The sequence below is a fragment of the Gossypium raimondii genome, chromosome 12, assembly GCF_025698545.1.
Source record: "Gossypium raimondii isolate GPD5lz chromosome 12, ASM2569854v1, whole genome shotgun sequence".
Taxonomy (NCBI): domain Eukaryota; kingdom Viridiplantae; phylum Streptophyta; class Magnoliopsida; order Malvales; family Malvaceae; genus Gossypium; species Gossypium raimondii.
Genome location: NC_068576.1, coordinates 43540210 through 43554855, shown reverse-complemented (window position 1 = coordinate 43554855; position 14646 = coordinate 43540210). Strand labels below are relative to the sequence as shown.

The window sequence follows — 14646 nt, the reverse complement described above, 5'->3', positions numbered from 1 at the left end:
ACTCATCAAATACTCGAATAGTATTATCGAGCCAGAATTCAGCTTGCTCAGCATCATCATCAGTAGCTCTGAACTTTTCGGCCCCGTGTTTTCGAATTTTATCAATAGGAGGCTTAAGTAATCTCATCGGATCACTTACTTGAGGTATAACAGGAACCGAAGATGGATTAGTCGGGGGTGGAGGTTATTGTGCAACCGGATTAGTTCAGACATATTGAGTAAACCAGCCATTCATCATTTGGTAAAAGGCTTGTTTAGCCTCTCCCTCCTGGTTACTCGAGGTCGGTCGAGAATCAACCGGCTCTGTCCCTTACGCGGGAGCAAGCGCTATACTCTCAACATCATCAGCTACGGCTCGATCGGGATCCATTACTATACGAAAACACATTTTTTTAGATGTCAGAAGTCATCACACTATCTCAGTATAAAATATGGCATGTATAGCTAGACTCATACACGCTACATTAGTCCTAGAATCGACTAAACTGTAGCTCTGATACCAATAAAAATGTAACACCCCGACCCGCGTCCTTCACCGGATTAGAGTTACGAGGCATTACTAAACAAAGCACACATTCGAAAACACATAAAACCCAATTTAAGCAAGATGATCATGAACAAAACATTTTTAAAACCAAACTGATCACAAAAATAGAAATTAAACCATTTTCGCATGGCTATTTATATTTTATGATTCAAAACTAACCAAAAATAACTCAAGCCTATACATGCCATAAGATCGAGTTCAACATAACAAAATACCAAAAGAAGTCGATAGTGTGATAGACTATGCTGATGATCCCCGAGCTCGTAACGCGACTCCAAAATCTATAAAACAAATGGACAAAAACAATCAAAGTAAGCGTTTATAGCTTAGTAAGTTTATAGCAAATCTAAAATACATATTAACGAACATATGTATAAACATTATATGTTTATAATCAAGTTACAGGCATAATCATTAATTGCATAAATTAAATTTCTAATATACTTATCCTTTGGATTTCATCGAATGCATATCTATGATCTTTCAAATACATATGTCAAAAGCTTATATTTTTACTTATCAACTTCATGAACCAAATGCACATTTATACTTCTAATCCACATGTGCCGAATGTATACATGTATATTCAACAATCTTCATAACAACCAATATATATATGTGCCTATTCACTAAACACATAGATCCAAACATTTATATGCTCATCAAGTACATATAAATAAATATTCATATACTTATCCATTATATATAATCCAAAATCATTTACATATTTATATATATATCAAATGCATATAATCACTTAATTTAACATATTCACCGGCATTTAGCCTGCTAAGCTTATAGCCTGATTCAGATCACCGACACTTAGCCTGCTAGGTTTATAACATGATTCAGATCACCGGCACTTAGCCTGCTAGGCTTATAACCTGATTCAGATCACCGGCACTTAGCCTGCTAGACTTAAAGTTTGAAAAATTCACTGGCATTAAGCCTGCTAGGCGCTTAGCCTGAAAATTTCAATTTCACAGATACAAAGATGATTTCTCATATATTTCGTAATAGCAACACATGTTCATAACATTTATGTATAATTCACAACCTCAACTTTATCCCAAGAAAATTTGTAATCCATGTTCGAATCATACAAGCATTTACAAATTATACTTTTAATCCAACTCAAGTATTTGTATATGTATATGTATTTATATCTATTCGAACCACACATATGCATATGTAAAGTCTATACTTTACATTCATTTTCAAAACTTATATATATACACATAACTATATATTCAACCTCATACATGTGCATATATATAACATTCATACTTAACTAATTTCAATTCATATACTTTTAATTATAGCTCATCAAATATACAATAGATATACATATATATATACATATTCGAACTTCATTTATGTGTATATATATAACATCCATACTTAACTAATTTCAATTCATATACTTTTAATTATAGCTCATCAAATATACAATAGATACACACATATATATATACATATTCGAACTTCATTTATGTGTATATATATAACATTCATACTTAACTAATTTCAATTCATATACTTTTAATTATAGCTCATCAAATATACAATAGATATACATATATATATACATATTCGAACTTCATTTATGCATATATATATATATCATTCATACTTAACTAATTTCAATTCGTATACTTTTAATTATAGCTCATCAAATGTACAATAGTTATACATATATATATGCTGATTTAATAACATTAAATTGCTAATAGACTTACCTCGGATGATGGAAAATCGAAGTCGGACGATTATTCGACTAATTTGACTTTTCCCCGATCTAACTCCGATTTCTTTGGTTTTCGATCTAAATCAAGCTTCAAAATGGCCGAATATTGCTTGGCTTCTTTTCTTTTTTCTTTTGCATGAATTCGGCTAAGAAAAGATGAAAACATTCATCTTTTCATCATTTATTTTGATTATAATGTTTAATTTAACAATTGACTAAATTAACCTTATTATAATAAATATATATAACATATATATTAAGGTCAATTATGTCATATGCCACCCACTATCTACTTTATGGTCTTATTGCATCATAAATCCTCCCATTTAAAAAGACATCAACAATTAGGTGCTTTTAAAATTAACCCCTAAATTTTTATTTTACGCGATTAAGCCCTTTTATTAAATCGGACGCTTAAACGATGAAATTAAAACACGAAAATTTCACACAATCAAATGCACACAAAATAAACACACAAAATAATATTAAATTAATTTTTTGACTCAGACTTGTGGTTCCGAAACCACTATGTCTGATTAGAGTCGAAATCGGGCTGTTACATACCATTTTGCCCCTGACATTTTACACTTTTTGCAATTTAGTCCTTTTTGCACAAAACACAAAATACACAAAATTTGCCCACACTAAGCTAGGGCCGAATGTTCCTATACTTCTTACAAGTCCATACATTTCTTTTATTTCACATTTTAGTCCCTCAAAAATTTATTTTCACAATTTAACCATATATATTCAATTTCACCAAAAATTCAAAGATAAAACATATTAATCTAACACCTATGTTTCACATTTCATCAACTAATATCATAAAACTCAAACATTCATCAATGGCATATTCCAAAATCATCATCAATTCACAAAATTGAAACATGGGTTTTGAAGTACACAAAGCAACGATTCCAAAAACATAAAAATTATCAAAAACCGAACAAAGAACTAACCTCAATTAAGCTTCAATATTGCCGAATAGAACTACGTTTTCTTTCTTTTTCTCTTGTTTAGTTTCGGGTACGGAAGAAAAATAATAACCATGGCTTTGTTTAATTTTATTATAACATATATATTAACAATTTATTAGTTTACTAACTTAACCTTTAATATAAAATATATATAACATATAATTCAAGGTCTTTCTTTACCATTGTCACCCACTACCAATAAAATGGTCTAATTGGCACATAAAGCCTCCATTTTATAAAGTCAACAACAATTAAGTACTTTCTTATTTAACCATCAATTTTTTATTTTACGCGATTAAGCCCTTTTTATCGAATTGAACATTCAAACGATTAAATTTCCACACGAATTTTTCACACCTATAACTTAACATATAATAGACACTAAAAATAATATTAAAATATTTTTCTAATTCAGATTTGTGGTCCCAAAACCACTATTCCGATTAGGGTCAAAACCGGGTTGTTACATATGGAACATCACATTAGCCACCTAAGTGACTCTTCATTGACACCCAACCTAACCTTTAGCACACCACAAGTTAAAACATAAAATATGCTTAAGTTGCCTTTGTGTGGTTGAATAACATATAAGTATTTGCATCATACACTTAGACAAACAATTTACAAATCTTGACATCAAGGTTCGCTCCTAGTGCTCGCACATTCTAAGTCTTCATAGTGCATGACCCATAAATGTAGCTTAAAGCTTAATAATTATATAGAATGAACAATTGAATGAAAGATAATTGAATGAACAATAAGTGTAGCTTAAAACTAAACACTCTCCAACACACCAACATGTCCCATTGAATGGAGCTTAACTTGACATTCCCTTATCTCTCCAACTTGTCCCAAGGTCATTCGCCCAAATCACAAAACATAAAAGTGAGCATTCGCAATCCTATGTCATGCCATTATATCCATCAGTTTTAGAAGATTTTTATGTCAAAACATATGCTTAAACATAGAGCTCGCAAATCACTGTTCATATATAGCTCGCAATATAAAGCTCGCATACCATTGTTCATAAAAACACCTTTTTAACATATATTCACAAAACTGAGTTTAGAAAAGACTTACCTTCAAAACTTAGGTTAAACTCTAAGCTCCTAATTAACACTATGGTTCATACTTACATGTGGTGATTCTTAACACTCACCAATTTGCCGAAAGTTCTAAACAAGCTTCGCTTTTCCCTTGTCTTTACTTGTAGATGGTTCTGTTAGTTTCGCAATTACACAAAAACAAGTCACTAACAAACAAAGCACATGAAAACTCATACATAAACACAAATGTACCTAGGTTTGTACCTGCTAGTCTTTTGGTGAATTAGTCTCTTTTGTTTATAAAGAAACATAGTCTTACCTTAAGTTCTAAGAACTAAGTTCTAAGTTGAAACTTGACAACAAGATAATCGATGGAGAAATTTGAGAGAACTTTATCATTCAAAAGAATATGAATTTTCGATAGGAATGGCTTAATTTATAGGCACTAAGTGTTTTGATGTTCTTAGAATACCCTAGTCGTAGTAGATGTAGGAAATAGTTACGTGCATGGATGGTGTTACAAAGAGAAAAATAAGTTGACTTCCTAATTTTGGTATAATTACTCTTTGACTACTCATACTTTTGATTCTTGGCCCAAAATAGTGATCACATCTCGCTAGGCCCACTAGCAAACACCAACTCGCTAGGCCTATTGGCGATCATAGTTCGCTAAATCCTCTGGTGTCTACAGTTCATCGGGCCTTTTAGCGTACACTAGCTCGCCAAGCCTTCTACCAGACTCTAGTTCGCCAGTCCTACTGGCAAACCCCAACTCGACAGGCCTACTGGCGTATTTCAGTTCATCATGCTCAAATTTCTAAGCCCTATTTTGGGATGTTATAATAAATATTAAAAAAAAAGATACACAAGACTGTTTGTGGAATAAAAAGCGTACATTGTTAATGTACCAAATACTAACCCATAATAAAATAATAATTAGATAGTTAAGAAAGACACTTGACATCATATTAGACCCGCTTGTATAGGTTTTTTTACTCCACTGATAATGAACAAAATCATTACCTAAATAAATAATTTGCATTTTTTAATCTTTATTGACATTAATTTTGGATTCAAACATAGATATATATATTTTTCATCTTTTAGTAAAAACACATACATTAGAGTTAATAAAATAAAGGAATTGAATACCGAATTAAACCGAAATGAATCAATTTTAGTGTTTGGATGGTTTTGGAATATAAGTTTAAAATTAAGATTAAATTGGGTTGTATTATATTTTATTTAATTTATAATTATTTTCAATTTTAGGATATGATAATAAATATTTTATATTTAAAATAATAAAATTAATTTAAAATTTGTATATAAAAGTTATTTCTCAAAAATATTATTGATTATTTTATTTGCTTAAAAAATAATTTTAGAAATATTTACAAAATACTTTAAAACTTTATAAAATAATATTTAAAATTTATAAAACAAAATCTATTTTATAACTTTTCGGAAAGATCCATTTTGTCAAAATAATATACAAATCTAAAACTCAAATTAATATAAAAACTAAAAATCCAACATTAACAAATCAAATTATAATCACAATTCAACAAATAAAAAAAAATCTCAGTAAGTGGAACCGAACTCATTCTCAATAGGTTAATCTATTCAAATAGTTTAGCGATCAAATTGTATATTTCTAGTTAAATGATCAAAATGAAAATTTATCAATAGTTTAGTAACTAATGATATAGTTTACCCTTTTTAATACGCGCACAAATAGGGATGACAAAAAAAATCTGAATTTGACGTGTTTCGACCTGACCTAATGTAGGGTTGGATTTTTTTTTAAAATTTAGGATCGAAGTGGGTTGAGTAAAGTGAAATTAGAAAAATAATCGGATTGAGTTTTAGGTAAATCCACCTCTTCTAGAAATATTTACAAAAATACTCATAACATGTATGTATATATCAAGTTTTTACTTTCAATAAACAGATATATAAATAAAAAATATATATTAAGTTTTAGGTATGTACTCAAATAAATTAATTTTATTTGCCAAAATAAAAAAAATTATAATATAATTTTATTTACTTCAAAATAAAAAAAATTAAATTAAATTTGAGTTGTGCAGACTAAGGTCCAATCTTTTATTAAATTTGAGGTTTAAGTTCAGGCGGATTTTATTTTCTTAAGAGACGGGATCGAGTCGATCAGGCGGATTAATGAAGTTCTGGGCCGGGCCGGGCAAAAATCCGCCCCTCCCCGCTGGTTGCCATAGCTACGCGCGGACCATCGGAAATGTTAGACCGGGGTTACATCTCAGACATGCTAAACAAAATGGGGGTCCTCAATGCTCACTCCTCACTCCTTGGTCAAAAAAGAAACAAAGAAAAGAAAAGCCATCTTCAACCATGGAGACTGACTGATAGGGGAAAACTACGACACCGCCATGTCTTTCTCTCCCAAATATTAATCCCATATGCTCTTTTTCTCTTTTTCTTTTTTGTGCTTTTTTTTTTTGTTGGCTTATGGAAATGAAGGATTACAACATTAACTGCTTATTTTGATCTACTTCCTATCATTTGTTCGAGAAAAAAAAAACTATGGCAAGCTGTGCCGTACGTGGTGGCTGCCCCTCCGACTACGTAGCTGTTTCCATAGCCATCTTCTCCATGATTTTGTACCTTTCTTTTTCTTTCTTGTTCTTGAAATCTTTACTAAAAATCCATTTCACATAGCTCACAAGATTTGCATTTTTGAAGTTCAAGTTCTATAGATGGGCAGTTTTGTTTGGTTATCAGCCATTTGATGTTATGCCTCAGTGGAATCTTTTCTTTCCTTTTCAATCTGTTTATATCACTGTTTTTCGTCTCTCTTTTTTGCAGACTTATTGGGAGATCAACTTTTCCGTTTTTTATACACAAGGTTCCAATTGCAAAAGGAAGTGCCTTTTGGATTCCAGTAATTCAAGTTATCGCCAGCTTCAACTTTCTGTTAGCAATAGTGGTAAGGCAATATAAACTTCAATTTTCTTGTTACTTAGTTATATCTACAATAAACTACTTCATAATTATTACACCATTAGTGTTAAATCGTTAATGATATGCTTTTCACAGATGGCAGTTAATTTTCTTAAATACAAAAAGAGCCATTGGTGGTTGTCATGCTATGTTTGGGCAGGTTATAATCTCTAATTACTTTTCAGTTTACTTATTTTTGTCCATTAAATAGTCTGAAGTATATTTTGCTTTCAGTATGGCTTGAAGGTCCACTTGGATTTGGTTTGTTGATGAGCTGCCGCATCGCACAGGCCTTTCAACTATACTATGTATTTGTCAAGTGAGTCGATATTCTTCTATTTGAGAAATTTTATGACTGATTGTATTTACAGAAAATAGAGAACAACAGATGTTGCAATTCGACCCTGTCTGGAGGACATCAATTGCATCATGAAAGCATAAGCTGAAATTATTTTCTTTGGACATCTATAGGTTCTTCAAGGTTTTGCCACCCTCAGATGCTCCTCCTTTCATTTGTGTGTTGTAAGGTAAGTTTGAATCTTTGGAGGTACATAGGAGAATGGCAAAACTTTGAGAGACATGTGGATGCCTAAAGAAGACAATTTTGGTTTATGTTTTCACAACATGGGTCATGCCCTGCGGGCTAGGTTGAGTTGTGACAAAAGACGATATGTTCTGCAAAGTGCACTCATTTGTGTGTTGGGATATAGGTTTGAATCTTTGGAGGCGCAAATAAAGGTGACAAATCCTTGAGGGACCTGTGGGTGCCCAAAAATGACAATCATGGCTTATGTTCTCATGACATGGCCCATGCCCTGCGAGCTGGGTCAGGTCATGACATAAAAAGGTGTGAACACAAAAATGAGTGCACTTTGCAGAATGGATACTAATTGATATAGTAAAAAGACACCTTTTTATGTCACGACTTGATTCAGACTGGTAGGCATGGGTTGTGTCGTAAGAACATAAGTCAGAATTGTCCTATTTGAGTACCTATGAGTCCTTCAGGTCAAGGTTTTGCCACTATCAGGTGTGCCTAAGAGATTCGATGTTAGAACACACAAATGAATGCATTCTATAGAACGGATACCAATTGATTTTATGTCACGACTCAACCTAGGCCGCGAGGCATGGGTTGTGTTGTAAAAGCATAAGTTGGAATTATCCTTTTTGAGCACTCAAGTCCCTCAAGGTTTTTTCACTCTCAGGTGTGTTTCCAAATATTCTCACTTATGTAGCACACAAATGAGTACACTCTGAATGTCTACCATGACCCATGCCTCGCAAGCTAGTTCAAGTCATGACAAAAAAGGCACAATTTCATGTCACGACCCAGCCTACTAAGCATGGGTCATGTCATGAGACAATAATCCAGAATTGTCCTTTTTGTTCCCCACAAGTCCCTCAAGGTTTTGCCACCGTCAAATGCACCTCTAGAGATTCAAGCCCACATCACAACACACAAATGACTGCACTTTGCACAAGGGACATAAAAAGATGCCTTTTTATATCACTAGATCACTTGATATCCGTTCTGTAGCGTGCACTGATTTCTATGTTGTGATGTGGTTTGAATTTCTGGAGGTGTACTTAAGGGTGACAACTTTGAGGGAACTGTGGGTGCCCAAATAGGACAATTTCGGCATATGTTCTTATGACATGGCCCATGCTCAGCAGGCGGAGTTAGGTTGTGACATAAAAAAGCACACATGAGGGTGACAAAACTTTATGAACTTTTGAGTGCCCAAAGTGGACAATTCCAGCTTATGCTTTCACAACACTGCCATGCTTCGTGGGTTGGGTCATGACAACAAAAGAGACTCTTTTCCCCCTTTTTGCTAGATAGAAGAGATGATTAACTTACAAGGTATGAAGCACAAAGGCAGTGTCCAAGTATCAGATAACGTCCAACACGGTAGAATATGTTGGACATGCAAGGACATGTCAAAAATAAAACTAAAATCAGACATTGTCGGAATTTGGTCTAGACATGGTCAGACATGCAATGAAGGTTTTTGTTTTGCATTTTTCTCCGAAGTATGGATTTGACAATGTTAAATTTGGTTTTAATGATTCTTAAGGTTCAAGTTTTAAATTCAAAATTATATTCAATTTCTAAATTTTTGAAAAGCCATTTACATGTTACTATTTAGTTGAGAAGTATCATTTTTACATTTTTGTTGTATATTATTATATTCTTTTTATTGCAGTATCCTGTTGCACCCATGTCTGAATTTCTAAGAAATCCTTGTTTGCTGCTTTCATGTTGTGGTGTACTCATATTACGTGCCTGTGTTTGTGCTTCCAAGCTTATGGATATTTTGTTTCTCTTCTTAAACTGAGCAAAAACATGTTGGTTAATTTGTTCACAATTGCTTAATTTTGTTAATTTTTGGTGAAATGGTTCAGTACTTTTGTTATATGTCATCCTCTAGTTCTTGAATCAATAACTTTAACTGCATTTTTTTACTATGAAACTTTGCTACATGCAGTGGGGCAATGTACTACGCACTTAACTAGATAATTCATTACATTATATTGTCAAACCATAAGTTTACATCACATTGCAGTATTTAATTGTCGTAGAGGTGTTATTATCTGTTTAAAACATGCCATTCCAGCAAAATATGGTTAATTTAAATGCTTTTGAATTTTTCAGGAGGCGTTTACCACCAATTAGATCTCATATGTTTCTTCCATTGATTCTTTTGCCATGGGTTGCTGGCGCTGCAGGTAAGAATGTCAAAAGCCTTCCTATTTTTCTGGTTGAACTTATGCGATGAAGTTAATCTGCCCTTTTAGCAAGCTTTCTCCAAATGAGTTTTTTCATCTGTTTATTTGAATTTATGCATATTGTTGGCAGATATCTTTAATTAACATATGGAATGATCATCTACAATTGTGATAAGCTTAAAAATATATTTTCTTGCTTCAGCCTTATTGTCCAATCAACAATCCTAGTACCTGTCTAGGATTTTTCTATTGACACTCAGGAATGTATGGATACATCTTATGACAATTCTTTTGACTCTTGTGTGCTCTCACTCCACTGGGATTCCTATTTTAACCAGAGGCATTATTTTGTTGTAGTTATTCATGAGAAGAAGCCTCTCAATTACAGATGTCACTTTGGAACTTACTGGACAATACCCGTTGTATGTCTTCACTCATTATATGTTGCTGTTCTGATGGGGTTCACAAGGGCAATTCGGCATATAGAGTTTAGGTTTCATGAACTCAGAGACCTTTGGCAAGGAATACTTGGCTCAGCATCAGTAATTGGTAAATTTTTATCTAGGTTTCATACATGCCTTACATTTCTCCAGTTGGTTCAGTTTATGTTGCAAATTGCATTATCATCATTGATAAAGGAATGTATTGTTTTTATGTTCAAAATTGTTTACAAGAAATTTAATGCAATTCTAAACTGGATTAGTTGCAAACTGCTTACATGCAGTTGAGATGAATGAGCTTGGCAAAATCCCAGTAGAATTAAGCAAACTGCTTATATGCAGCTGAGATACTTTAGCATTTGTTAGCATCTCATTGGATGTAGAATTTGTGCTTTTGATGTAATATACACTCTTGTTGTAACATTCATGATACAACATGTTCCCCTTCCAAAGTCCCCACAGTGTTAAAGTATCATGGAGTTCAAATTTGTAGGAGCTGTTAAAATTGTGATTTTTAGCAGACAGGCTTTGGTGAACAAATAATGATACAATGTTTTCTTTTGATTGTTTTTTTTGTGAATGGTGATATCTCCTTTGTGTATTTATGTTGACCTTAATTTTCTTACTTGTGGTCCTCTGAACGTCTCAGGAGTTTGGGTTTTTGCTTACATCTTGAATGAAATTCATGATGATATCTCATGGCTTCAAGTGGCCTCCAGATTTATGCTTTTACTTACGGTATGTTTTATAACTAAGTTGTTCCTTTGCATCTTGATGAGCTTGCCTACATCATTAGTCAGTTGACATACATATCATGAAGTTTAAATGTTGTGTGTTTGCTAACATGGATCAGGTTTGTTTCACAGGCAAGCATTCTTGTACTGGTTTTCTTCTCCATATCAATTGCGCAGCCTCTGCTCTCACAAATCAGCTTGAGAAAAAGGGAACCTCTAGAACTCAAAACAATGGGTCAAGTTCTGGGCATACCGGAAAGTGGACTGCTATTACAAAGAGAACAAGCTGTTGACATTGATCCTAATGAACCATTGGATAAGCTTCTTCTGAACAAACGGTTCCGTCAGTCTTTCATGGCATTTGCAGACAGGTACTTCATATCATGTTATTGTAGTATTGTTTATTGATTGTTTTCCGATGCTTTCCAAAGAAATGAGAGAATATTCTTTTTGTTTTGTAGTAATTCAATCTGCATAGAAAAAATAGCTGGATTAAAAAGTTTCAATTATCTAATGGGAATAAAAGGAGGAAAATGGTTTTCCCAGCAAGATTTCTGACTTTTGTAAAATAAACACACATTGTTTACGACCTTAAAAGTTTAAAAGAAAATTTTAATCGGACTTGTTTCTCCTTGATCACAGTTGTTTGGCTGGGGAAAGTGTACATTTCTTTGATGAGGTGCATGAGCTTGGCAAAATTCCAATAGATGACCCTGTAAGAAGGATCTACATGGCACGACATATCATTAATAAATACATAATTGCAGGTTTGTTGGTCTTATTTTCGAAGAAGCACTTTTCAGTTTTTCTTCTTTGTTATTTTCTGTCTCAAGTCTTGATTTGGAGAAGTTTGTTTGGAGTGAGAATTCATGATCATTTTGTTATGGAGCTCGATTTTGACTATTATCTTGAGCTTTTCTTTGGTGTGAGAATTCATGATCATTGCTTAATGATTCTCATTTTACTTACCTTGCAAGTCGTGCATTTACCCAATGTCCTGCCCAACTTGTCATTCAGGTGCAGCAATGGAAGTTAACATATCTCATCGAATCCGGCAAGAAATTTTGGCCACCACCGATCTAACACACCCTGATCTCTTCACCAATGCACTACATGAACTGACTCAGTTAATGAAAATGGTGGGTTTTCTTTATTACTCAATTGAAGTAGATGAGATCTATTTACATTAGTTGAGAATTATGTTCATTTAATGTCTAAACAAGGGTGCATTTTTTTTTTGTATTCTAGAACCTGGCAAAAGATTATTGGTCATCCATGTACTTTATCAAATTCAAAGAAGAAGCCAGAATGAGAAGTTGTGAGCATGAAATGGAAGAGATGAGAGGGTATGATTTCTCTCCCAGGTTGAGTTCAGTTAATGCTACAGATGATCCCTTTCACCAGGACCATTTTTCAAGGGGATTTACCCAACATAGTCATGCTTCATACCTACGCTGAGCTAAGGTTTGGGAATTGCCTGCCAGTTTACTGCAATGTCATTGTCATGTCATATAACAGATGGCTATGAATGTATGATTTTTTTGTTCAGGGTTCTGGCTCAAGGAATCGCAATTCCAATCTGTTCTTGAATTAAGTGTATTTGTTTTATATATATTATAGGGGTTTTCAATTTTTTAATAATTTATTCACTTAATAATAAGTTAATTTTAAATTAAATTTTATTAAATACTAATTTTTAATTATTAAAATTAAAATTATTATGGTTATTTAAAATTAAATACTGATCTTAAATTGATTCGTAAGTTAGTAGACTAATTATCTTAAATGTATTATTTTGAAATATTTTTTTAAAATATGTTTTTCTTTTGGGGTGAAATAAGACAAGTGCAACCGGTTTAAACTAATTTGTAAACAAATGCAACCCTTCTCCCCTATTTAAGGTTATTTTAGTCATTCGATCAGCTTTTTCAGTATATATGTACTGAATTGTCTATTTTTCGACATTCTTTAGAAGGTGGTGTATGTACTTGATTATCGTTGATTTCGAAGAAGTTGACTATAAATTTTTGGATAGCTTCAATAATCTTTAAGCTGTCTGTTTGAATCAACACTTATTTTTCTTATTTTTCTTGTAGTAGTGACAGACCATCTAAAATATCTCATAACTCAGCATCAAGAATAATTGTTTTAAATACATTAAGGTAGTATTTGAAAAGTAACTTAGTAATTGGATTACATAAGAATGGTAGATTTAGGTAACCATTGTAATTAATGAGTCTTATCAAATTTAGTGTAATTGGAACATTCAATTACACTTTTCAATTTATAAGGGATGGTGAGAATTAGAGTAGTTACATAAGTAATTACACTCAATTCTAATTTTTAAAAATATTTTATACAAGTTATAAAAATTATATTATAAGCATAACCATGTATGAGTGTTTGAGATTATTACGATAAAATTTATTATATTATAAATCTTAAAAATACATATTATAAAAATAATTGGTGTATTTTATAAAGTTATAACAAAAATATATTATTTAAATCTTAAAAGTTTCTAAACTTATGATCAAACAAAAGTTTATTATAAAAATAGTTTACATGTTATAAAAGTGTTAATATATTTATTTATGAAAAATTATAGCAAGAAGTATGAACATAACTTAATTTTGTGCACATGCTATATATTATAAAATAATATACTTATTCATAAATAAATGTTATAGTTTTTTTATCATAATTTGTTTATAAAACAACTTTCTAAAATTATGACAAAAATATATTATTTATTAGAAGTATTATGAAAGTTTTGGACAATTTATAAAATATTTTTTATAAAGATTATATATTATTTTTATTTAATTTACACATTTTAAAAGAGATAAAATAACCTAACACAAGTATTTCTTCAAATAATTATGCATATATGAAATGTTTTTTTTGAGAAAATGGTGTTAAACACAAGTACCATAGATAATTCGTGAACTCTTTAATTTGAAATATTCAAGACTTTAAAATGTAATTAAGAAGACATTTGTTATTTTAAAAAATAGTTCTCATATTAATATCACCATAGTATAGTATAAGAAAAGGTTGAATCACGTTGCATATTTTATAATTAAGTTCTTGAAAATACAAGTATAATATATGAAAAGAGAAGGTTTAAAATGTGAATCTATAGTTTAGCCCAAAAATTGACCATGAAAAAGTGGGGGTGAAACCTATATAATATAAATGTTCACCAAAAGCCAAAATTCAATAACAGGCACTCAAACTATAACCTCTTTTTTTTCCAACAAGATACTTAAAATTATAACTTCACCGCAATTGCTAACAAAAATCTTTCAAATTAAATTAAATTAAATTAAATTATTGTTTAATATTGTTTTTCTCTCTATCCCCCCTCCGCTTCATCTTCCTCCCTTTCAAATCCTCCATTTTCATCCCCCCTCTCTCCTTCACTCTTTCATCTTCAT

General features: G+C 31.9%; 1 protein-coding gene across 2 annotated transcripts; it reads left to right on the top strand.

The window, feature by feature from the left end:
• Positions 1-6461: 6461 nt before the first annotated feature.
• On the top strand, positions 6462-12847 carry LOC105764309 (regulator of G-protein signaling 1). Of its 2 annotated transcripts, none has more exons than XM_052625646.1 (11): positions 6462-6959; positions 7165-7285; positions 7396-7459; positions 7546-7618; positions 9959-10032; positions 10390-10581; positions 11122-11210; positions 11339-11577; positions 11849-11973; positions 12224-12345; positions 12455-12847. In XM_052625646.1, exons 1-11 carry the CDS (start codon positions 6883-6885, stop codon positions 12662-12664), a joined length of 1386 nt encoding a protein of 461 aa, XP_052481606.1. In that variant the 5' UTR covers positions 6462-6882; the 3' UTR covers positions 12665-12847. The 2 variants fall into 2 exon arrangements, with proteins under 2 accessions (XP_052481606.1, XP_012438302.1); XM_012582848.2 differs by having other exon boundaries at positions 7534-7618.
• Positions 12848-14646: the final 1799 nt, after the last annotated feature.